The sequence below is a fragment of the Mizuhopecten yessoensis genome, unplaced genomic scaffold, assembly GCF_002113885.1.
Source record: "Mizuhopecten yessoensis strain PY_sf001 unplaced genomic scaffold, ASM211388v2 scaffold716331, whole genome shotgun sequence".
NCBI lineage: Eukaryota > Metazoa > Mollusca > Bivalvia > Pectinida > Pectinidae > Mizuhopecten > Mizuhopecten yessoensis.
In genome coordinates, this window is record NW_018480063.1 from 740,603 (window position 1) to 767,360 (window position 26,758).

Below are 26,758 nucleotides of genomic sequence, written 5' to 3' on the forward strand. Positions count from 1 at the left end.
TTGTTCGTTTACCAATTTAATGTGGTCATGGCAGAATATAGTACCAAGTAATCTCGTGGTGAAATGTATTGAAAAATAGTGTTCTTTTGGTAAAGCTATTGCACAGCTGACATCACATATGTTGTCACTATATATAAACATGATTAGTGTACAATTAGTATATTTAATAGACAACTGATAGCTGAAAACATTAACAAGTCATGTAGTTTCTGTGGAAAATGGAATGGGTGAAAATAAACTGAAAACACATAAATCTAGCTTTACATTGAAATCGTTCATGTTGGTTATATAATACGGTACTATCACAGATAATAAACAACTTCATTGAGAAAGTTTTAGGACATACATTTCTGTTTCGCTTTAAGATGTATGTTTATAGTCTTGTGTAATTAGTTGTTTGCATACTATTTAAATTTGCCATCACTGCGTAGTACAGTTAATAATCTCGTAAGAAGAAATTAACTAAATATAATTAATGTAAGGGCGTGAAAATTAATGTAACAAAGTAGCACCACAAAATCATCTCCATCACAGCACGTGTGTCACAAAATGTGTCGAATCGTAAACATGATCACACAAACCTACACATCTAGGTGTCCAACACCTGGTAAAAGCTGGGTTTAGCTTTATGACGCATCACTAACCCTTTCACCCCTATGTAACTTTAGTAGACATTACCATGCGTTGATATGTATAAGTCCATTTAGGTCTACAGTGGTGAAAGGGCTAAAGCTTCTGCAGTATAACCCCTTATTAAGGGCAGAAACAATGGAACACGGATGTAAACAGTATGTACTGGTAATGGATAGGCAGTGAAAGGCCTGTAAGACCCGATCTGGTGATAAAACACAGGAGGGGGTCAATGAAGCTACCACTCTGAGTGAAGGGAACATCTGTTCTTTATCTATTGAAATATTACTGGCCATAAAATCATTGATACCAAAGTCACGTTTTCATGACACAGTCTGTCAAAATCAAAATCAAGTGAGCTTTTGCCCTTTTACTCTACCCGTGGTTTCCGCTCTAGCTGATCTCACCTAAGGACACCTGCGTTACTTTTTGACAGCATTATTACAAAATCAGTTCTAAATTACAGATCACTTACCAATACAGATTTATGAAGCATTTAAACTTAACTAAATGACCATGATTCCATATCTGGTTAGATCACAAGCTCAAACAGAAAATGGACTTTAAACAAAGGCTTGTCTCTGTGTACTTAAGGACACAACAGCAGGGAGCAGTGTTAGACAGAGGCTGCTGCAGGCGACACTTCACAGACTGAAAACAGTACTTATTTCACCATAATTACCCAGCACAAAGGAAAAATTCTAACCCAAAACATATCCCTCTATGACATATTCATACAAAATACCACATTTTTATCTCATGTCAAAGTGATCAGAATCGTTTGGCAGATTAATACATATATACAATACACAAAATCATGGTTGATTGGCCATGGCACTTTCATGGAATAAATGGGTGACATCCGATAAAGACACCACTTGTTTTGCTTTAATTCCATACTTATAAAAATTATTGTTCTTTATATACATACATGTTCTATATTTCCAGTAAGACACCAACATGTATCACATATCAATGTTCCATAGGCTGCCCTTAAACTTGAAGCAATCAACAGTAAAGGAATAATGACATCATGTTACCATAGCACAGAATAACACATCTGATCCATCCCTTTGAACAGGATACTGGCTGTTTTGTTGCAGTATAATAATATTTGTTACAGCCAAGTCTACACAATCACGGATGGTTTTAAATTTGGTCAAAGTTAATGCACAACCCTTTAATATAAACCCTCTAAGCCTCTCGAAAATAATTCAAACATTCCGGCACATTAACGTAACAAGTATTATCAAATTATAAAACATTCCAATATCTTACAAAAACAAAGAAACTGTGGAGTATATGTGAATTTTAAAAAAAAATGAAAAAAGTGAATAAATAAAATAATGACAACAAAATATTCTCCATTCCTTCCTCATGATTAAAAACAATGATACTGCTAAAACAATGCTGCAATGAAACACAAACTGTGTTTATCTGAATTAAACAAATGACATGTTAAAGTATTTATACAACAAAAGTTACTTTGGTCCGAATCCATCCCAAAAAATACTTAGCAGAGACATATTTGCCTGATAAAATCAAATAGTATACAGCAATGTTTATAATAATATTCATTTTAAAAAGTCTCAGAAGTTGTAACATGTTTCATTTATGCTATTAACATTTTAATACATTTATACCCAAACAGTAACAGCTATAGCTGAATTCCTTATATCATAACATCTATGTACATGAACAAAAACCAATTTTACACACTGTCAGGTAAAGGTAGGGTAACTACATAATAAATACATCATTTTGGCCCCGTACAGCATAGAGTGTAGGTTCTGTCAGATATCAATGCTATGCTTTTAGCGTAAACACTAATTACTTGAAAATAATAAACAAGGACCAGTCATGGAAAAAATACCACTTTCATACGTCAAGTACATTGAATGTAAAGCAATGATTTATCCAGTAGTACCTGTATATACATTCTCGTCTAAGGCAAGATGATACAAGTTATCCCCCTTTCCGTGACAGATTATCAAGAAACTACAGAAGCTGACAAAACCACCCAATGATTGCCTGTTTATACATTATCAGAGCCCAAAGAAACATACTTGTTCCCTTGGCCGTCACTGGAGAAACCAACTAATGTCTTGAATATATATTCCTTTTTAAATACTTTTATATTCTTTGTAAATACATGATCAAATCAAGGATATAAAGACATGTAACTACCATTAGGGGCAATATTACACATTTGCCTGAACATATACCTGGGGATGCTTGGAAAATAAAATAAAATTGAACGTAGATAAAATACTTTCACCACACAACCCAATTATATGTCATTCAACTTTGTTACATAAGTAACATGGTCATTTTAGCATTGTTATGTAAATATTTGTCTTTAATAGTACTGAGCTGACAGCAGAGGATTTTACACAAAGTCCTATGGTCAAAATGAAATCTTTGTACCTGTGTAATAAACCTGAAATATATGTGTGTTACCACTTATACACAATGAAAAGAAAACCTTCCCAAAACTTCTCTTTTAAAAATATTGACCTGGAAGTTTTGTGAAATCTCAACAAAAAAACCTGAAAAAATGGTTTCACAGCATCAATGTGAAACCCCAAATGAACCCACATGTAAAATATCAGCATATTAGCACATATCATTGGCAAGCTTTTACATAAATAACCCCTAACACTTAACATATGTCCCATCCTCTTACTCAAGGTATAGTGTAACCTTCCTGTTGTTACAACAGATGACTTAAAAATTCTAACAGTTCAAACTTCTGTTAACACACAACATTTTCTGATTTCCTTTACCTATCCTTAATCCTTAATGTACATACATGCAGGGCATACAAAAAAAAATAATATATATTCCATTTTCTCCCACTCGAATCACACATAAGCTGTGCACAAGACAAAATTAGCAAGGTTCTGCTATAGTCATGGTCATGTGTACTACATCCCATCGGGACAGATGTGCCTTTATCACCCGATATCAAGTATATTACACTTTACTTATAAATCTCCAAAGGTTATCACAGATATGAATATGTGTGAGATAAGGAAAAGAGGTACCTTTAATTGATAGTATACAGGGGGCGGGCGATCTAAATTATGAGAGTAATTGTTGATGTGGTAAAGTGTGCACCGTATATAGAACTATGAGTTATGAGGACACAAAAAGTGCCCCCCTCCTCCTAGAGTTTTGGAGGGAGGGGGCCCGAAATAATTAAAATAATTGTAACATTATATAGAAGGCCTCATGATAAAAATAACTATATGCATTAAGGGAACAAGTGTTGAACTCGATCAAGACTTCATTGGTCCAGCTGCCCTTGTGAAACCAGGCAACCAAAATTTTAACACAGATGAAAAAGCAATTCCCTTGTAATCAATGGGCTACAATGTTTGGACTGTTTTGTTCACCATACAGATACATCTAAGAATCTTGCTGAATTGATATTCTTCAGTATAGAATCAGCTCAACTATGGTAGGTATAAGGCTTACATAATATATACAGTAATACATGTAACATCTGATTTTTTTCTACACTACGATCACAGTCTTTCTTTATTCTCCTCCTCTTTTGACCTGACTCGGCTTCGTTTGTCATCAAGGTCTACCCGGGTTTAGCTCTGGCTCTTTTGTCATGTCCGCATTGTAACATCATCCTCTTCATCTGTAAATTCTGTGTCAGCAGCACAGGTAGCATCCTGGCTGTTGACCTGAAAAACATAGATCAAAATAATTTAATGCTGAATTATAATATATATCCTTCCTTGATTAGAAGCTGGCATCATAGCTGAATAATTCATAAAAATTCATACTAATTTTACAAGTATAGTATGCATTATGTACACTGTATTCCCAAACTTTAGTACCTAACTAGAGGGATGGAGATGTGAAAATCTTCATTTTCGATATACTTCATATTTAAAATGCATTTACCATATTATTCCTGAGAGTTAAAATTTGCTCTAGTTTTATACTCAGCTTTGTTTCTGAAGAAATCCACTTGCCATGTTGCCTAGCTATCTAACAAACCCAGTAAATCAGAAGGATAAGACTGACTACAGCAGATTTTACCCACTGTTGATCCCAGTCAATCTAATGAGTACTATAACAAACCTTTCGTTGTCATCCGATGGACTGGTAGCCGGCCCGGAATGCCTTACTGGCACTCCACTCTATGAGACAGAAACACCATGTGCCCAGTGTCCCTAGGACAACTAGGATGAGCAGCTGCCAGTGTAACAACAGGTAAGTACTGTAGTAGAACGACACTGCTGCTGCTAACGCCTGTAACAAAAATATTAAAACAGGTGTGACTACTACACTGTTATATATAATACAACTGTTATATTTCGCGCAGGTTTTAATTTCGCTTTATTCAGGCTTTGACTAATATCCGCGAATTCTTAACACCAGCAAAATTATCGAAAATATTAACCTTTTAGCTATATACCTGATATATATTAAGTCCGAACTAGGAGAGCTTTGGACAGGAGATAAAAGATGGTCTTCAAATATCGCAGTTTCTTTTGTAAGTTGATTGCTTTTTTTGCTCTTGTTGGTGTTGTTAATTGACAAACAATTGCCATTAATACCACTGTATACAGTAGCCTTAGTAATGTAGTAATCTAGGCTGATTATGGGTAACATACCTGGACAAACAATTGCCAGTAATACCACTGTATACAGTAGCCTTAGTAATGTAGTAATCTAGGCTGATTATGGATAACATACCTGGACAAACAATTGCCATTAATTCCACTGTATACAGTAGCCTTAGTAATGTAGTAATCTAGGCTGATTATGGGTAACATACCTGGACAAACAATTGCCATTAATTCCACTGTATACAGTAGCCTTAGTAATGTAGTATTGTAGGCTGATTAACATACCTGGACAAACAATTGCCATTAATTCCACTGTATACAGTAGCCTTAGTAATGTAGTATTCTAGGCTGATTAACATACCTGGACAAACAATTGCCATTAATATCACTGTATACAGTAGCCTTAGAAATGTAGTATTCTAGGCTGATTAACATACCTGGACAAACAATTGCCAATAATACCACTGTATACAGTAGCCTTAGTAATATAGTATTCTAGGCTGATTAACATACCTCGACAAACAATTGCCATTAATATCACTGTATACAGTAGCCTTAGTAATGTAGCATTCTAGGCTGATTAACATACCTGAACAAACAATTGCCATTAATACCACTGTATACAGTAGCCTTAGTAATGTAGTATTCTAGACTGATTAACATACCTGGACAAACAATTGCCATTAATACCACTGTATACATATCAGCCTTAGTAATGTAGTATTTTAGGCTGCTTAACATACCTGGACAAACAATTGCCAATAATACCACTGTATACAGTAGCCTTAGTAATGTAGCATTCTAGGCTGATTAACATACCTGAACAAACAATTGCCATTAATACCACTGTATACATGTCAGCCTTAGTAATGTAGTATTTTAGGCTGCTTAACATACCTGGACAAACAATTGCCAATAATACCACTGTATACAGTAGCCTTAGTAATGTAGTATTCTAGGCTGATTAACATACCTGGACAAACTTGAAGAGAGCAAATGCTGGAGAACTGTCCTCTGGAAACATGAACCCCAGGATGGAATAAATCTGAAAACAAGACATCAAAAGCTCTAGTAATAATAATAATAATAATAATTCGAGGTTCTTATACACCGCTTTATTACAACCTAGTTCTTAGGTCGTCTCAAAGCGATTCACAAATTATTATCTGTGGTTATAGGGCCTTTGCAACCAGCCAATACCTTTCTCAACTCCCTGGGGAGCATACAGCTGGAGCTGCCATTTCGGCGCTAACAGCTAGTATTCAACAATTCTAACACTGCCCAACCACATACTCATTTATAGCTGAGTAGACTGGAACAAGGAGAGTAAAGTATCTTGCTCAACGATGCAACACATTGCCGTGCCGTGACTCGAACATGCAACCCTTCAGTCACGAGCCTGGCGTCCTACCACTAGACTACCGTGCCTCCTACATTAACTGGGATATCTTTCTTATCTGTATGAGACATGGATGTAAGCAAGGGACTTATTACCCACTACAGTATTTGTAACATAACAGCGTCATCATAGCACCTGTAGTTTGATTGCAACTGCATGCATGAACAAGGGGATAATTAAAAAGAAATTTCCTACATGTAATAATAATTTAACTACTTCTTTACATGCAATGTATCTGTGATTTTGGAATTGCATTATTCATCACATTTACTACAAGCCCAAAACGAATGAAAGATCAAATCGAGACATTTCTATAATGTTCAAAACCTTGTGTCTAAAGGCAAAGTGTCAACGCTTTCCTTTTATACAACTCCTTTTAACATATTAAATCTGAAAGCCTTACCTGGGTATTAAAACTGCTGTCACCAAATCCAAGTAGGAATGAACACAGAATGGCAACATATTTACTGAAAAACAATTGAAAAGTATCAATTAATGTTCATTTACGTGAATATTCAGATTTTTTAAGCCGAATATCTAGCTTATCAATTTTAAACTGGGATGTAAAATAACGTATAAAACCCTTCAGCACAATCCCTATTCTCTGTATTTGTATGTAGTAGAGATGGGAGTAACTGTACACAGTACAGATATTTACATGCAAATAGGATATTAGTCATGTGAAAATTAATTTATGTGTCCTTTTACTTCCTCTGCTTAACTACACTGTACAGTACCAAAGTACATCACAACACACATTGTGATTCTGATGAAGACAAGGATTTCAAGAAAGCAGAGCACACTGTTAAGGGATTTATGAGAACAAAGGTTTTCTCCAAAATACAATGTAAATCTCGTGTTTTGATTCATTCAAAAGGAATGGTTCCGACATAGATCAGCAAAAGTTAGTTAACTTAATATAGGACCAGTGACTGTGACATCGTCCATGTGGTGGAGTCATAAAAAACAGGAAATATGTCGCTACAGGACCATACTAAGAAAGGGTCTACTTACTTTGATGGATTCAGATAAGTGGCCGCAGATTCCGATGAGGTGGCGTTATTTAACGTTGAATCACTTGGTAAGTTGAGGAAGATGAGGTAAAACCCTATCATGTGTACGATGTATCCTAATATAACTATGGGGTCCCGCCCATACTTATTGGTCCTCTTCCCAAACAGTCCGAACATGGCACCACCTATCAAGTCATGGTAACACACAAGCCGAGAACTTTATTTCAAAGCTACAATAATACTAGTTACATTAAAATTACTCAATTTTTCAATTTATGATCATATATTCATGATTTCATCAAAACCTGGGATCAATTACCGTAATAGTTTTGATACATATCCTTCAAAGAAATATTTTTGCCTGGTATTTTAGAAATTTATTTCATCACTACAATAATACAATTTATATCAAAATTATTCAAGTTTCCTATTAGTGATGATATCTTCACAATTTCAACAATTCCTGAAATAAATTACCATATCAGTTTTCATACATTTTTTTCAATGAAATAATGTTTGCCTGTTCATTTTTTTATGATAAACTGTATTAATGGAAACAACAATTTTTTTCAGCATCATCACCTATTTTCAAAACTTACCCAGTATTTCTCCCACACCAATAAAGATGCCAGATATACCAATGAGTCCCTTGGATTCCTCACCGAAATGTTTATTGTTGGAAATGCAGAAACCGTATACACCACTGAAGAAGGTCAGTTCTACACCTGTGTGATAATATAACATATACACCACTGCAGAGGGTCAGTTCTAAATCTGTGTGATAATATCACATATACACCACTGAGGTAAGTCAGTTCTTCATCTGTGTGATAACATATACACCACTGACGTAAGTCAGTTCTACACCTGTGTGATAGTATATACACCACTGAAGTAAGTCAGTTCTACACCTGTGTGATAGTATATACACCACTGAGGTAAGTCAGTTCTACACCTGTGTGATAGTATATACACCACTGAGGTAAGTCAGTTCTACACCTGTGTGATAGTATATACACCACTGAGGTAAGTCAGTTCTACACCTGTGTGATAGTATATACACCACTGAGGTAAGTCAGTTCTACACCTGTGTGATAGTATATACACCACTGAGGTAAGTCAGTTCTACACCTGTGTGATAGTATATACACCACTGAGGTAAGTCAGTTCTACACCTGTGTGATAGTATATACACCACTGAGGTAAGTCAGTTCTACACCTGTGTGATAGTATATACACCACTGAGGTAAGTCAGTTCTACACCTGTGTGATAGTATATACACCACTGAGGTAAGTCAGTTCTACACCTGTGTGATAGTATATACACCACTGAGGTAAGTCAGTTCTACACCTGTGTGATAGTATATACACCACTGAGGTAAGTCAGTTCTACACCTGTGTGATAGTATATACACCACTGAGGTAAGTCAGTTCTACACCTGTGTGATAGTATATACACCACTGAGGTAAGTCAGTTCTACACCTGTGTGATAGTATATACACCACTGAGGTAAGTCAGTTCTACACCTGTGTGATAGTATATACACCACTGAGGTAAGTCAGTTCTACACCTGTGTGATAGTATATACACCACTGAGGTAAGTCAGTTCTACACCTGTGTGATAGTATATACACCACTGAGGTAAGTCAGTTCTACACCTGTGTGATAGTATATACACCACTGAGGTAAGTCAGTTCTACACCTGTGTGATAGTATATACACCACTGAGGTAAGTCAGTTCTACACCTGTGTGATAGTATATACACCACTGAGGTAAGTCAGTTCTACACCTGTGTGATAGTATATACACCACTGAGGTAAGTCAGTTCTACACCTGTGTGATAGTATATACACCACTGAGGTAAGTCAGTTCTACACCTGTGTGATAGTATATACACCACTGAGGTAAGTCAGTTCTACACCTGTGTGATAGTATATACACCACTGAGGTAAGTCAGTTCTACACCTGTGTGATAGTATATACACCACTGAGGTAAGTCAGTTCTACACCTGTGTGATAGTATATACACCACTGAGGTAAGTCAGTTCTACACCTGTGTGATAGTATATACACCACTGAGGTAAGTCAGTTCTACACCTGTGTGATAGTATATACACCACTGAGGTAAGTCAGTTCTACACCTGTGTGATAGTATATACACCACTGAGGTAAGTCAGTTCTACACCTGTGTGATAGTATATACACCACTGAGGTAAGTCAGTTCTACACCTGTGTGATAGTATATACACCACTGAGGTAAGTCAGTTCTACACCTGTGTGATAGTATATACACCACTGAGGTAAGTCAGTTCTACACCTGTGTGATAGTATATACACCACTGAGGTAAGTCAGTTCTACACCTGTGTGATAGTATATACACCACTGAGGTAAGTCAGTTCTACACCTGTGTGATAGTATATACACCACTGAGGTAAGTCAGTTCTACACCTGTGTGATAGTATATACACCACTGAGGTAAGTCAGTTCTACACCTGTGTGATAGTATATACACCACTGAGGTAAGTCAGTTCTACACCTGTGTGATAGTATATACACCACTGAGGTAAGTCAGTTCTACACCTGTGTGATAGTATATACACCACTGAGGTAAGTCAGTTCTACACCTGTGTGATAGTATATACACCACTGAGGTAAGTCAGTTCTACACCTGTGTGATAGTATATACACCACTGAGGTAAGTCAGTTCTACACCTGTGTGATAGTATATACACCACTGAGGTAAGTCAGTTCTACACCTGTGTGATAGTATATACACCACTGAGGTAAGTCAGTTCTACACCTGTGTGATAGTATATACACCACTGAGGTAAGTCAGTTCTACACCTGTGTGATAGTATATACACCACTGAGGTAAGTCAGTTCTACACCTGTGTGATAGTATATACACCACTGAGGTAAGTCAGTTCTACACCTGTGTGATAGTATATACACCACTGAGGTAAGTCAGTTCTACACCTGTGTGATAGTATATACACCACTGAGGTAAGTCAGTTCTACACCTGTGTGATAGTATATACACCACTGAGGTAAGTCAGTTCTACACCTGTGTGATAGTATATACACCACTGAGGTAAGTCAGTTCTACACCTGTGTGATAGTATATACACCACTGAGGTAAGTCAGTTCTACACCTGTGTGATAGTATATACACCACTGAGGTAAGTCAGTTCTACACCTGTGTGATAGTATATACACCACTGAGGTAAGTCAGTTCTACACCTGTGTGATAGTATATACACCACTGAGGTAAGTCAGTTCTACACCTGTGTGATAGTATATACACCACTGAGGTAAGTCAGTTCTACACCTGTGTGATAGTATATACACCACTGAGGTAAGTCAGTTCTACACCTGTGTGATAGTATATACACCACTGAGGTAAGTCAGTTCTACACCTGTGTGATAGTATATACACCACTGAGGTAAGTCAGTTCTACACCTGTGTGATAGTATATACACCACTGAGGTAAGTCAGTTCTACACCTGTGTGATAGTATATACACCACTGAGGTAAGTCAGTTCTACACCTGTGTGATAGTATATACACCACTGAGGTAAGTCAGTTCTACACCTGTGTGATAGTATATACACCACTGAGGTAAGTCAGTTCTACACCTGTGTGATAGTATATACACCACTGAGGTAAGTCAGTTCTACACCTGTGTGATAGTATATACACCACTGAGGTAAGTCAGTTCTACACCTGTGTGATAGTATATACACCACTGAGGTAAGTCAGTTCTACACCTGTGTGATAGTATATACACCACTGAGGTAAGTCAGTTCTACACCTGTGTGATAGTATATACACCACTGAGGTAAGTCAGTTCTACACCTGTGTGATAGTATATACACCACTGAGGTAAGTCAGTTCTACACCTGTGTGATAGTATATACACCACTGAGGTAAGTCAGTTCTACACCTGTGTGATAGTATATACACCACTGAGGTAAGTCAGTTCTACACCTGTGTGATAGTATATACACCACTGAGGTAAGTCAGTTCTACACCTGTGTGATAGTATATACACCACTGAGGTAAGTCAGTTCTACACCTGTGTGATAGTATATACACCACTGAGGTAAGTCAGTTCTACACCTGTGTGATAGTATATACACCACTGAGGTAAGTCAGTTCTACACCTGTGTGATAGTATATACACCACTGAGGTAAGTCAGTTCTACACCTGTGTGATAGTATATACACCACTGAGGTAAGTCAGTTCTACACCTGTGTGATAGTATATACACCACTGAGGTAAGTCAGTTCTACACCTGTGTGATAGTATATACACCACTGAGGTAAGTCAGTTCTACACCTGTGTGATAGTATATACACCACTGAGGTAAGTCAGTTCTACACCTGTGTGATAGTATATACACCACTGAGGTAAGTCAGTTCTACACCTGTGTGATAGTATATACACCACTGAGGTAAGTCAGTTCTACACCTGTGTGATAGTATATACACCACTGAGGTAAGTCAGTTCTACACCTGTGTGATAGTATATACACCACTGAGGTAAGTCAGTTCTACACCTGTGTGATAGTATATACACCACTGAGGTAAGTCAGTTCTACACCTGTGTGATAGTATATACACCACTGAGGTAAGTCAGTTCTACACCTGTGTGATAGTATATACACCACTGAGGTAAGTCAGTTCTACACCTGTGTGATAGTATATACACCACTGAGGTAAGTCAGTTCTACACCTGTGTGATAGTATATACACCACTGAGGTAAGTCAGTTCTACACCTGTGTGATAGTATATACACCACTGAGGTAAGTCAGTTCTACACCTGTGTGATAGTATATACACCACTGAGGTAAGTCAGTTCTACACCTGTGTGATAGTATATACACCACTGAGGTAAGTCAGTTCTACACCTGTGTGATAGTATATACACCACTGAGGTAAGTCAGTTCTACACCTGTGTGATAGTATATACACCACTGAGGTAAGTCAGTTCTACACCTGTGTGATAGTATATACACCACTGAGGTAAGTCAGTTCTACACCTGTGTGATAGTATATACACCACTGAGGTAAGTCAGTTCTACACCTGTGTGATAGTATATACACCACTGAGGTAAGTCAGTTCTACACCTGTGTGATAGTATATACACCACTGAGGTAAGTCAGTTCTACACCTGTGTGATAGTATATACACCACTGAGGTAAGTCAGTTCTACACCTGTGTGATAGTATATACACCACTGAGGTAAGTCAGTTCTACACCTGTGTGATAGTATATACACCACTGAGGTAAGTCAGTTCTACACCTGTGTGATAGTATATACACCACTGAGGTAAGTCAGTTCTACACCTGTGTGATAGTATATACACCACTGAGGTAAGTCAGTTCTACACCTGTGTGATAGTATATACACCACTGAGGTAAGTCAGTTCTACACCTGTGTGATAGTATATACACCACTGAGGTAAGTCAGTTCTACACCTGTGTGATAGTATATACACCACTGAGGTAAGTCAGTTCTACACCTGTGTGATAGTATATACACCACTGAGGTAAGTCAGTTCTACACCTGTGTGATAGTATATACACCACTGAGGTAAGTCAGTTCTACACCTGTGTGATAGTATATACACCACTGAGGTAAGTCAGTTCTACACCTGTGTGATAGTATATACACCACTGAGGTAAGTCAGTTCTACACCTGTGTGATAGTATATACACCACTGAGGTAAGTCAGTTCTACACCTGTGTGATAGTATATACACCACTGAGGTAAGTCAGTTCTACACCTGTGTGATAGTATATACACCACTGAGGTAAGTCAGTTCTACACCTGTGTGATAGTATATACATCACTGAAGTAAGTCAGTTCTACATCTGTGTGATAGTATATACACTACTGAGGTAAGTCAGTTCTACACCTGTGTGATAGTATATACACCACTGAAGTAAGTCAGTTCTACACCTGTGTGATAGTATAACTGAGCACTGCCTATACTACCGCTAAACTATAATATAGATTGTGTGCTGAGGGTGTGCACTTGTTCTCAAAAGCTAAGGTCATTTATATGTTAATGATGCAAGACATATACTGGTAGTATTACCTAACACTATTTGACAGATAATTGTATTGATGAAATTGTGCATTTATTTGACAAGTCTTACAGTATTATGCACATTACCTGTGTAGGCTATGACAACACTCAATAAACGCATCTCCCGTGATTTCATAAGGTGAAAAGACCTCTCTGAAAATAAATGAATAAGAAATCCCATTATTACTGCAGACATACTTCAATTATCACTTTTTCACAATTACATTACATATCTCCCATGAATTTACAAACTGCAACTGCATAAGGAAGGACTTAAGCTTGAGTTCTTAAAAAATGTTGTAATACATTTACAAAAAATGTGGTTGTGTACTTTTACATCAAAAATGTACACTATTGTTTGTCATTATAATGTGTATGAGCAAGATTAATTTTCTCCTCATTGCAAATCTGCTATTAATTTCCTGAATGAACAACACTTACTGACTGCAGACAGTGGACCCTCCGATTGTGTACCACTGAAACAAATATCAAATTTATATTAAAAATGTTTCTCACAAATTTTTACTTTGTGCTGATACATTTATACTACAACAGTGGCATCATATCTCAGTGTGACAGACTGATCCCAAATTTCTCAGGTGTGACAGACTGATCCCAAATATCTCAGGTGTGACAGACTGATCCCAAATTTCATTTATTTCTTAACCTAGGTTGGGATAAGTAGATGTTGTGATGTCATAAAATAACTTGGAAACCTATGATATGGCAACACACAAGTGGGAAATTTTGAACGATCGAAAACCGAGGACTCTACTGACGGAATACAGCAGCTGTCAGTGATAATAAGGATGGTTTTGCATCAATAAATACCCCATTGTTTCAGAGTAGATTTTTGTTGTCAGCACCTCAAAACTTTCCAGCACCATGTATCAAAATGTCTAAGTCTAGTGTCAGGACCTAAGAAATATTGGGCTATAGTTACAGCATGAAATGGAGAAGTCCCAACCAATCAAAGTGAGGTTGTTGTAGTCTCAAGTCAGTGTAACCTTGTCCTGACGAAAATCTAAATCCTAGGGTTTGACACTTTTCATTCCAACACTGTATCTAGTGATGTGTTATACTGTATAAGTGCTTGTAATCTCCCCTAGAAACCTTTGTTACATGGACCATAATAATTCTAGATATGATAAGTGTAACCTTTAACAATATTAGCAATAGATTTATTTTAAAATACTGATATCATATCATTTATTGCTTTTCCTTAATAGACAATCAGTGGAATTTAATGACATTTTTAGTGTGGAATTATGAGATGCTTGAGCCAAAATTATGCACTATGTATCTAATTATAATCTGTCTCATCACAAATAATAATATATTAGCCAGTTATTAATAATTTTCTTATTACATACCTTTACATATCATTATTAGACAGATATAGCCTTTACAGGCCATATTAGTGTAATTAAAACCTGCCACACTACTACCCCCCCCCCTTTTTTAAATGTGTTCGCCCTTGAACACCACAACCCAGATTCTAACTCCCTGTCACCACAGGAAGGGCCACGGACACCATTTGTAACAGGATAGAGAATAGTGTGCTTCCCCCGGGGATTGAACGCTCGATCTCCAGGTTCCTAGTTGGACACTCTACCACTGAGCTAAAGGGAAACTCCCTCTAGCTCGATGCTAGAAGGCGACCTTAATACTATGAACAATGAAAACCTGCCACAGTACACTGTTGGTGTTATATTACATACCTGGAGTTCAGATTGATGAGGTTTTCTGTGTCCGTGTTACGCCTGTTGCGTAGAGTAAGAAACAACAGTACACCAACTACGGCAGCACCACTTAGGCCAGCAAATAGTTGAAATCTCTCGTGATCATCAATGTTTTCCCTTCCTTTCAGCACAAAGTAGCTGTAAATGTTTCCTATGAGCAAGCTGTAAATAAAGTATACAATCACAATATATCTCTACCACATGATTTTCGTCGATCACATTTACAGACAGGGGGTTGTTGGAACCAGTAAGCTATACTTTTGGTCGAGGGATGGAGCCAAAGCTATTAACAGTTAATTAAAATTCAATCTTAACTCAGGACTGAAATCTTCTGAATTATGAGCATCTTTATTCTTCAAATTTAAATCGCCTGAAGAGCCCAAGATGGGCGAAAGCGTTAGCCGATTATACAAGTCTTCGTGTTTTGTTTTATTTATATTTTTACCGTCACATGGACATTTAAAACTATTTATCGCTAATCACACACATATATATATATATATAGAACATGCAGTTTAGATGTATCACCTTTAGCTGTACAGACTAACCATGTACGTGTATATATCTGCATAACCTCAGGCAGAATCAACACTAAAGCTAGCAGTATAGATGTATCACCTTTAGCTGTACATGCTTACCATGTAAGTGTATCTATAACCTCAGGCACAATCAACATTACAGCTAGCAGTATAGATGTATCCCCTTTAGCTGTACAGACTAACCATGTAAGTGCATCTATAACCTCAGGCAGAATCAACATTACAGCTAGCAGTATAGATGTATCCCCTTTAGCTGTACAGACTAACCATGTAAGTGTATATATCTGCATAACCTCAGGCAGAATCAACACTAAAGCTAGCAGTATAGATGTATCACCTTTAGCTGTACAGACTAACCATGTACGTGTATATATCTGCATAACCTCAGGCAGAATCAACACTAAAGCTAGCAGTATAGATGTATCACCTTTAGCTGTACAGACTAACCATGTAAGTGCATCTATAACCTCAGGCAGAATCAACATTACAGCTAGCAGTATAGATGTATCACCTTTAGCTGTACACACTAACCATGTAAGTGTATCTATAACCTCAGGCAGAATCGACACTAAAGCTAGCAGTATAGATGTATCACCTTTAGCTGTACATACTTACCATGTAAGTGTATCTATAACCTCAGGCAGAATCAACACTAAAGCTAGCAGTATAGATGTGTCACCTTTAGCTGTACAGACTAACCATGTAAGTGCATCTATAACCTCAGGCAGAATCAACATTACAGCTAGCAGTATAGATGTATCACCTTTAGCTGTCCAGACTAACCATGTAAGTGTATCTATAACCTCAGGCAGAATCAACATTACAGCTAGCAGTATAGATGTATCACCTTTAGCTGTCCAGACTAACCATGTAAGTGTATCTATAACCTAAGGCAGAATCAACATTACAGCTAGCAGTATAGATGTATCACCTTTAGCTGTACAGACTAACCATGTACGTGTATATATCTGCATAACCTCAGGCAGAATCAACACTAAAGCTAGCAGTATAGATGTGTCACCTTTAGCTGTACAGACTAACCATGTAAGTGTATATATCTGCATAACCTCAGGCAGAATCAACACTAAAGCTAGCAGTATAGATGTATCACCTTTAGCTGTACATACTAACCATGTAAGTGTATCTATAACCTCAGGCAGAATCGACACTAAAGCTAGCAGTATAGATGTATCACCTTTAGCTGTACAGACTAACCATGTAAGTGTATATATCTGCATAACCTCAGGCAGAATCAACACTAAAGCTAGCAGTATAGATGTATCACCTTTAGCTGTACAGACTAACCATGTAAGTGTATCTATAACCTCAGGCAGAATCAACATTACAGCTAGCAGTATAGATGTATCACCTTTAGCTGTACATACTAACCATGTAAGTGTATCTATCTGCATAACCTCAGGCAGAATCAACACTACAGCTAGCAGTTATATGACCACAATTTTAACAGTTGCTGTCATTCATTATCTTCAATATAATAATATAATGATAAACTATTTAGGTAGATTATATTTCTAAAATTCTGTAGAAAAAATATCATATGGTATTCTAGTAAATATCCACCATCAAATGCCACATCTTGATAATATTACCATAAACAATTAGTGGTTTCTTTCACTCAATGAACTGAATTTTCCCGTTGTTTACTCTTACTAACCTGCATTGAAGTAGGGCCCAGAAGATTCCACTATTTCTGGAAACTGTATCTGAATCTGAATTAATTGTGAGGAAATTTCCTTGGGCCGTCCATAAAACTGAAACACAAAATAAAGAAGAAATAATTTCTGAAAACCCAAAATAAGCCATTAAGTAAAAGATTTTTAGTTTAAGATAAAACTCCATGATGAATTTAGATACATTACATTCTAATATTTTTATAATGAGGATCATATTTATATAGCAGGAAAACATGCATCATGGTCAACTGGAACTTAAGTTATGCCTATGAATTGCTTAATTTTGGTGAGCACATACTGTTATTGTTTTCACCGCGATGTTTCAAAATATTTGTACAGATTTTAATTTGCATAAGGAAAACAGCAAACATACAAAAAACACCTGTTTAAATATGAATTTAGGTAAATATTCTCATTATGTCTGAATTACAGTGGACTCTTCCTGAACTGACCACCACTGACACCATAGTATTTGGCTGGTTTGTAGCTATTTAGAGAGTCTGCTTTAAAATAATTGCCAATTGTGTAATGAGAATAGTATGTGAATGCCATATTTTGTTCATATTATAACATATTAACATAAGTATTTGCATTCATGGTTAAATAATTAAGAAAAAATTTACTTTCAATAATGATACAAAATACATATACTTAATTATATATATTTTGAATTAAAGTTTCATTTATTGAGTTTGTTACTGATCATGATGAAAGGTATCAATTCACAAGTAATACTGGTAATGATGAAAAATGTTTCCTCTTTAGAGCTATTTATTTTTTGGATTCGGAAGTATATTCTTATATATACAGCATTATTGAATATTAATTGCCTTATTGAGTATTATCAAATGGGTTTTTTCTTGCTTGGAAATACTTCACTTTTCATCTTTCTATTTTTGTTCCAAACACTCAAATTTCGAATAACTATAATTCCGTAAAATGCATTGCAAAATGTGCTTTATATAGAAAATGGCTTAATCATTTTACAAAAGTGACACTAATAAATTTTAAAATAACAATACTACCGGTATTTACCTTAAGGGTATATGCTAGTCTATTATTTATATGTGACTGGTGTTAAAGTTATGATTATATATTAGCTTACACATTATACTTGTGATTTTTGTTAGAGTTAAGGATATTTGCTACGGTACCTTACACATCAATACCTGTGACTTTTGTTTTGTGTTAGAGTTAAGGTAATATGACACATTACACATAAACCTGTGATTTGTAACATGGGTTTTCCTAGCTATGCTAACTTGCATATGATACCTATGATTTGTGCTGGGAGTTAAGGATGTAATTTACCTAACACATCACATTATACCTGTGATTTGTATAGGAGTTACATATACGATTACATTTGCATATGCTCACTTTCTTATGAAACCTGTGATTTGTGCAGGAGTTAAGGACGTAATTTACTTAACACATCACATTATACCTGTGATTTGTGCAGAGTTAAGGATGTAATTTACTTAACACATCACATTATTCCTGTGATTTGTGCAGGAGTTAAGGATGTAACTTTCATAACACATCACATTATACCTGTGATTTGTGCAGGAGTTAACGATGTAATTTACTTAACACATCACATTATACCTGTGATTTGTGCAGGAGTTAACGATGTAATTTACTTAACACATCACATTATACCTATGATTTGTGCTGGGAGTTAAGGATGTAATTTACCTAACACATCACATTATACCTGTGATTTGTGTAGGAGTTACATATACGATTACATTTGCATATGCTCACTTTCATATGAAACCTGTGATTTGTGCAGGAGTTAAGGATGTAACTTTCATAACACATCACATTATACCTGTGATTTGTGCAGGAGTTAACGATGTAATTTACTTAACACATCACATTATACCTGTGATTTGTGCAGGAGTTAACGATACAATCATGTTACCAGTAACCTTACAAATTACACCTGTGATTTTGTGCTAGTTATCTCCCATAAAAGAAAACTGTTACCTGAACCATAATCACTCTAAATAAGATCAGTGTCACCTATTAACAACAGCATTCCATAGCAAAGATTTTACAGCTGTAGAACTCTTTGGAAAAGGAGACTCAAACCATAGTAAGGACACGTTCATCCTTAAAGTCTACCTGTACCAATAGCCTAATTAACGCACACTGAAATACTCACTTGCTGCTCCAAGTCCCACCAATACCGATCCTGCATACAACGCCCAAGTCATTGGCTTCAGGAAGGACAGGATGAACAATCTGTCTCATAGACAAAATAGGGCACATGCATTTCAAAACACCAGAGCTATATTCAATTGTAATTAAACACGACAATGAAAGAGACTTCTTACTTTCTAGCTTGTGTACTCTGATACATCATTACAGATAGAAATTTCATCATTTAAAAAAAGGTACACTAGAAAACATTATTTACTGTTTTACCACATGAATTAAGACTAAATGTCTTTTCTGCTTATCTTATGAATAAGACTGAATTCTGAGTTCACATAATGCCTTATAATTATCAGTTGTAAAAATTGATGTCTCACAGCTTAAGTCTACTACAGTCTGTTACAATTGTACTGTACTTACAAATAAAGAATGGCACCAATAAACATGGTGTACTTTGGTCCTATAGCACTAACAATAGGGGGAGCTATCCAGTTAGCAGCCGCAAACACTGCATAGATGATACCCAGACTGTAAAATACAACACAACATGTTTAAATCCGTACATCAAATCCTGAAATAACATTCAAAATTATGAACACATTAAATATTTATTTCTTGTCTTTAATTACACCATTAGCCAAATAACTTCAAACATCATACTTGGTACATATAACAACTTCATAATGTATTCTTAAGACTATATCAAAGCAAAAATAGCTAAAACAAGAGGCCCATGGGGCTTAACGGCCACCTTAGTTATGTAAAAACTGATATTATCGATGTTGCCAAATGAAAAAGAAATCATTTTGTAACAAAGGTAACTTGAAATACATGTAATGCAAAAGTAGTGTGAAAGATCTGGGTAGTATATCTGGGTAGTATATGTACTATGTACAAATAGTCTTGAGAAGAGTCAGCTTAATTATGGTTAAGCACCTTAAGACCGTTCCATCTGTGAAGAGTATTTGATTCTACCATATCTGGATCTTGAGAAGAAGATTTTAGAAATTTCAGTCAATTCAACCCTTTCTGGCCCCACCCATCAGCCCCTGGGGGTCAGTCAGGGCTGATATGTGCATACCATCAAACTGCTATCTAATACTGATACTGCTAGCCAAGTTTGAATTAATTCCAATGAAAATTTAACAAATACTGGTCCAAAATGGGATTTCCTTATATAAACTATAGTGAAGTTCACACCCTGCCCAGGGGAAACGTCAGAACCCAGGGTCATGAAATTCACAATTTTGGTAAGGCACCTTAAGACCCTTCCATCTATGAAGAGTATTTGATTCTACCATATCTGGGTCTTGAGAAGAAGATTTTTGAAATTTCAGTCAATTCAACCCTTTCAGGCCCCACCCTGATCAGCCCCTGGGGGTCAGTCAGGGCTGATATGTGCATAACATCAAACTACTATTCAATACTGATATTGCTAACCAAGTTTAAATTAATTCCGATGGAAATTAAACAAATGTTGGTCCAAAATGTGATTTCCTTATATAAACTATAGTAAAGTTTACCCCTTCCCCAGGGGGAAACGTGAAACCCCAGGGTCATGAAATTCACAATTTTGGTAAAGCACCTTAAGACCCTTCCATCTATGAAGAGTATTTGATTCTACCATATCTGGTCTAACAATTTTGATTGACTTTGGCCATGGAAGGTTTCTACAAAATTGAAATTGGTTCAGGGGTTTTGGAGAAGAAGTCGAAAATGTAAATTGTTTACGGACGCACGACGGGCGACGCTGGACAAAAAGGCAATTGCAAAAGTTCACTTGAGACTTTGTCTCAGGTGACCTTAAAATTCATATAAAAACCTGTCTTTTGAAAAACTTATAAATGTCAGCACAAAAATTGACCATTATTTTTCTTTGTTGTACAATGCCAGTCTTTAACTGTTTTCAGGTTAAGGCAACTTAACTTTTTGAACTTTTTGATATGAAAAAAATTTGAAAAATATTTTGTTCTTTTCCATGGATAAATAAAAAAGTTCTCAAGTGACACATAATGACGTTTCAATTTGAACTTTTGAAAAAATTGTTAGTGTACTTCACTGTTGACAATGGATCTACCATAAGCAAATTTTAACTAGAAGTGATTGATAAATGGTAAAAAAAACTTGATTTATATATATCACACCACCAGCAAATTAAGTGGCAGGATGTAGCATATTTTGTCAGTTGATATGGAAAAAGTATTCTTTTTCAAAATTTGTAATCAGAAAATATAGGTAGAATGTGCCATATGATTTCGAAATTTATACCTTATAGAACCATCTCCAGTGAAACTTCCATTTGAATCTTCTCGGGCACTCTTCAAAACAGCAGTCTGCAAAAATATGCATCAAGATATATACACAATGCCATTAAATTGTTCTGTATTGTTCTTCAGGCATGCTTTATTACTTTGCCATGCATCGATCAATTATCATCCATTGTTGATTTGCTTCATACATGCATCTACAAGGAAAATAAGCCAGGCAGCTCAGCCTATATAATTATATTAAGTGCCTGTATCTTAAAAGATGGAAACTTTAACATTAACACATTTTTTTTTTAAACTTTACGTTTTTAATTAATGTTTGTAAGGATTCTCCTCCATGGGATTATATTAAATTTCAAACGGTTAACATGTATGTTAACTTAAGATAAGTTGGAAGCATATTAAAAATGAAGCGACTCGCCCCTACCGAAGTTGACTATATCTGTATATGTACACGTTGTTGTTGCAGACGGGACGAGTTGACATAATGACAATCTCAAGAAAACAATAACATTAAATGATTTTTACTTTGCATTTATTCGTCTGTTAAAACCATGTTTACTGATGCACCCAAAACATATTTACCTCTGACATCCCTGCTGTTTGAAACGCTGTAAACAAAAACATAAATGCAAATCCTACAAGGATTATGTTTACCAGCCGAACATCGAATACACCTTCTTCCGCCATCTTGTTCAAAATTATTAAAGTCACATGATTTCTACGATTGGCGGAAAAGAACGAAGATTGATCTTTTTTAAAATGACCATCAAAAATCAATATTATCATTTCAATATTGATTTTATTCAAAACCAAATTATATTCTTACCTTAAATATATTTTTGTATGTAACATTAATATGTTTTTTTCTTGACGGGGAAGCTAGGTAGAAAATACGCTCCATTTTGAAGCATCAACGAAACAAACATACAACCGAGCAAGACTTTCCGACAAATGACGTCATTGCCGCATGAGCGCGAAGAGGAAGCGTTTTACCCACGTTGCGTGACAAAGGCAGGACAACTATTTGGAACGGTGCTGGTATTTACTCGATTGTTTTAAATTTGATTGCACTGTGAACACTTAAAAATGAGTTATGGTCGAGGACCACCCGATATTGAGGGGATGGCATCCCTCAAAGTGGACAATTTAACCTACAGAACGACGCCGGAAGATTTGCGGCGTGCCTTTGAAAAATATGGCGACGTTGGAGATGTGTACATTCCCCGCGACAGATTTACTCGTGAAAGTAGGGGATTTGCCTTTGTACGATACTACGACAAACGTGATGCGGAAGATGCGCTTGAGAGTATGGACGGCGCTATCATGGATGGGAGGGAACTGAGAGTCCAGATGGCGAGATACGGACGTCCCAACGAGTCCCACCGAAGTAGGGCACCACCTCGCCGAAGCTATGGGTATGGACGGTCTCGGTAAGGGCTCAATGGCTGTACCGATTTTCTTCTTTATATTATTATTGAGCTTGAAATATAAAACATCACTGTAAAAATAACGATAATGCCATTTCTGATGTCGTCAAAACTCAAAATAAAGTTGTTTTATTCTCCCGAGGCAACTACAAATTCCACGTGGTACTAGGCGTTTTTTTCTATCCTATGCAAAGATCTACCTAAATGTTAAATGAGAACTTTCTACAATAACTCGTGTCATCTTTTAAAATATTGTTCACCCAAGTTTGTTATTTTGTTTTGTATAATGAACTATTTATGTCGATTAATGTAAAGATGAATGTTATATTATGATTATCCGAATTAAAATGTTTATCTCTGGCGTAAACGTTACTATCAAAAGTTTTAATTTTGCTTTTGTTTTAATCTTTCAGGCGGTCAAGGTCCCGATCTCGTTCTAGATCAAGAGGAAGAAGATCAAGGTCACGATCAAGGAGGAGGCGTAGTAGGTCACGATCCCGCAGTCACTCCAGGTCAAGGAGCTACAGTCGCAGTCGTAGCAGGAGCAAAAGCAAGAGCATAAGTCGCAGCAGAAGCAGATCAAGGGATGCCTCTAAATCTCCATCAAGGTCGCCAAGTCACAGAAATCATGATGACAACGCCGGTGACGACTGAGCTAAAAGTCTTGATATCATCAATATTGAATGAAAGAATGATGACCGGCATAGCTTATCCTTTCCATGTTGACTGGCTGAGCACATACTGTCATTCAAGCCGATCATGTGACAATGAAAGGTTACTATTTTATAGATACATTCATCCCCATATGTAGTAAAATCGCTCATTTTATTAAAAGATCGTTGCTCAGTCAAACTAAACAGTGGAATTTATATTGTGGAGAAAAAAGTGTTCCAATATCATTTTGTGATTTCAGAAAATCATGCTTGGAGTTTTATTTTCAAGTTGAGAAATCAAATGACTGATTAAAACATGCATGTACCTGTATTTTAAGCAATGTGAAAACACTTTTGAGAAGGAAACTCCTTTGAACTATTTTAGTATTGTGCAACTCATGATAGACACATTTTATTGTAAATAAATCATTCAGTCGTTTCCATTAACACATGATTTCTTCTATTTCACATGTGCTGTAGGAGCAGTAAGGTGTTAGTTATGCTGTGTGCTGAATACAGCTGAGAAAGAGGGGCTTGCAGAGTGTACTGCCAGGGGTTCGAAATCCTGCCGAAGCAGTTGCTGTATTTGCTCTGCAGTCCGGAGTGTTGCTGGTCATGCTCGGGTGGCAGATCCTGTTAGCTGTTTCTTCTTGCCTCCAGATTTTTTTTTTCAAATCAAAAAAATTAAGACGAGATAAAACAATAACAACTTCTGTTAATGTGGAAAAGAATATCACATTCATACATAGACAACAACAAAATCAGTGTTGTGATTAAATAATTCCTATGCGTTTAAAAATTTTGTAATGAATTTTGAAGAATCTGCGAGAGCTTGTTGAATACCAAAAACTTAAGGGGAATAAAACAAGAACAATGTGTTTATTAACTGCAGCATATTCCATCAAGAATAAACCCTTTAATTTGTTAGATGTTTTCAGGACACGTCTTCAATAATATTTGCAGGGTTCAGAATTATAGATAGCTAGGTGCAAGTAGAGTATGAATTTCGAGGGGCCCGGTGAAAGCTTTTTACTTTAGTCTGGAATACCTGGACTCAGGATTTTTTCTCGCATAACCTAGTGGAGGGGATATAAATGCTCCCTTTTTCTCCTGGTTCATACAACATCTTTGCTGGACATTTTGTTAGGTTTCATTACCCAATTGAAGAAATTTTGAGTGGTCGTAAACCAGTATATCAAATTTGGGTCACTTGGACATACTTCTTGCTTCATTGATTTGGCCAGATATTTTAGGTCAGTCGTCAAACTTTTAATATGCGAATATAATCTCGAGGTTTGCAAAGGTTTTCAGTGGCACCAGGTATGATCATTATCTTCCATTCTTCAGGAAAAAGGAACTGATCTTAAGCACTTAAACTGTTATACTAATAATGTAGGTCACTGTGGCATTGTAGATATTTTCTACTTCAGTGACTTAAAACATTTTTTATGCTTAGCATTTAAGATTTATCGCAAATACTACTTCTAATCTGAACTCTGAAGTACTACACCAATATATCCTGTGTAGGTGGGGCTTGCTAGGGTCACAAACTAACCCTTTCAGCTGAGCATTAATATTTATTGTTACTAATGTAATGGCTTTCATTACAATCACAACTGGTCTACTTTGAAGTTCTCTCCAAAGATTTACAGCTAAAGGGACATGGATTAAGGCAGTTGAGAGTCCTAAACTGTATTTGGAATACAATATCTTGAAATAAAATGGAAAATAAGGTAATACTACTTTTTGCTCATTATGAACTTGCGATATTGCTCTACGTTTTTTCAATAATTTTGTGAAGGAAGGCACTTCAGTATCCTACATTGTTTCTAAACTTACACGGTAAGCTTGACTACATGTGCCTTATGCAGCTAGCCAAATAATTCAAAATCTTTGAATGATGCCGTCCAAAATGTTTCATTTCATTTTCACTATTTCAAATTGAACAAAGAATCCAATTGATAATGAATGCAACTTTTTTTCCAACAATTCATTTTCCAATTAATTTAAAATTTTGTGGTAAAACATGCCTTTTTGGCAGATTTACACCAATTGTTTTCCTCCCTAGGTTTAGATTAATGTCGGACTGAAAAATGAGCAGAATTTGTATAATACTAAATAATATAATAGTTTGTATATGAATTTTTGTAGAGTGTAAATAGGGTTGATAGGTATTGGTAAAATATATGATTTGAATTTCAATTGCTGTTTTTGGATTAAGATATTAAATGGTGTTTTATTAAATTAATCTTTAAACAACACTGTAAGCAGTTCAACATTACAAGGCCGAGACATTTGTATGCAGGGTTCCCACTACGTGGAAGCAAATTTTAACTTTACTGGTTTGGAGTGCCATGCTAAGCTTATGTGGTGGTCACAAACTGGGTCCTCGAGACTCAAATTGGTTAAATTTGTTTTATGTCCTCTTCATCCTAAACTTCAAGACCAGTTTCAAACAAATAGTAATTGTAACATCCCTCTGTCAATGTGGATCATAATGTTTCTAAATAGTACAGGTGTTTGTTGTCCAAGCCC

At 36.2% G+C, this 26,758-nt stretch overlaps 2 protein-coding genes across 3 annotated transcripts; one reads left to right on the forward strand and one right to left on the reverse strand.

Moving 5' to 3' along the window:
- LOC110443183 (UNC93-like protein MFSD11) lies at positions 1–22,838 on the reverse strand. Its single transcript, XM_021487230.1, has 14 exons — positions 22,726–22,838; positions 22,142–22,206; positions 20,294–20,401; positions 19,881–19,960; positions 17,692–17,788; positions 15,457–15,639; positions 14,177–14,211; positions 13,823–13,888; positions 8,234–8,359; positions 7,636–7,819; positions 7,025–7,088; positions 6,196–6,267; positions 4,732–4,902; positions 1–4,328 (listed from the first exon to the last, which is right to left on the reverse strand). Exons 1-13 carry the CDS (start codon positions 22,828–22,830, stop codon positions 4,741–4,743), a joined length of 1,347 nt encoding a protein of 448 aa, XP_021342905.1. The 5' UTR covers positions 22,831–22,838; the 3' UTR covers positions 1–4,328; positions 4,732–4,740.
- Positions 22,839–23,084: 246 nt separating this feature from the next.
- Positions 23,085–25,136, forward strand: LOC110443187 (serine/arginine-rich splicing factor 2-like). Of its 2 annotated transcripts, none has more exons than XM_021487237.1 (2): positions 23,085–23,573; positions 23,984–25,136. In XM_021487237.1, the coding sequence occupies exons 1-2, from the start codon at positions 23,230–23,232 to the stop codon at positions 24,222–24,224; spliced, it is 585 nt and encodes a 194-aa protein (XP_021342912.1). In that variant the 5' UTR covers positions 23,085–23,229; the 3' UTR covers positions 24,225–25,136. The 2 variants fall into 2 exon arrangements, with proteins under 2 accessions (XP_021342912.1, XP_021342913.1); XM_021487238.1 differs by having other exon boundaries at positions 23,086–23,558.
- The last annotated feature ends 1,622 nt before the right edge of the window (positions 25,137–26,758 follow it).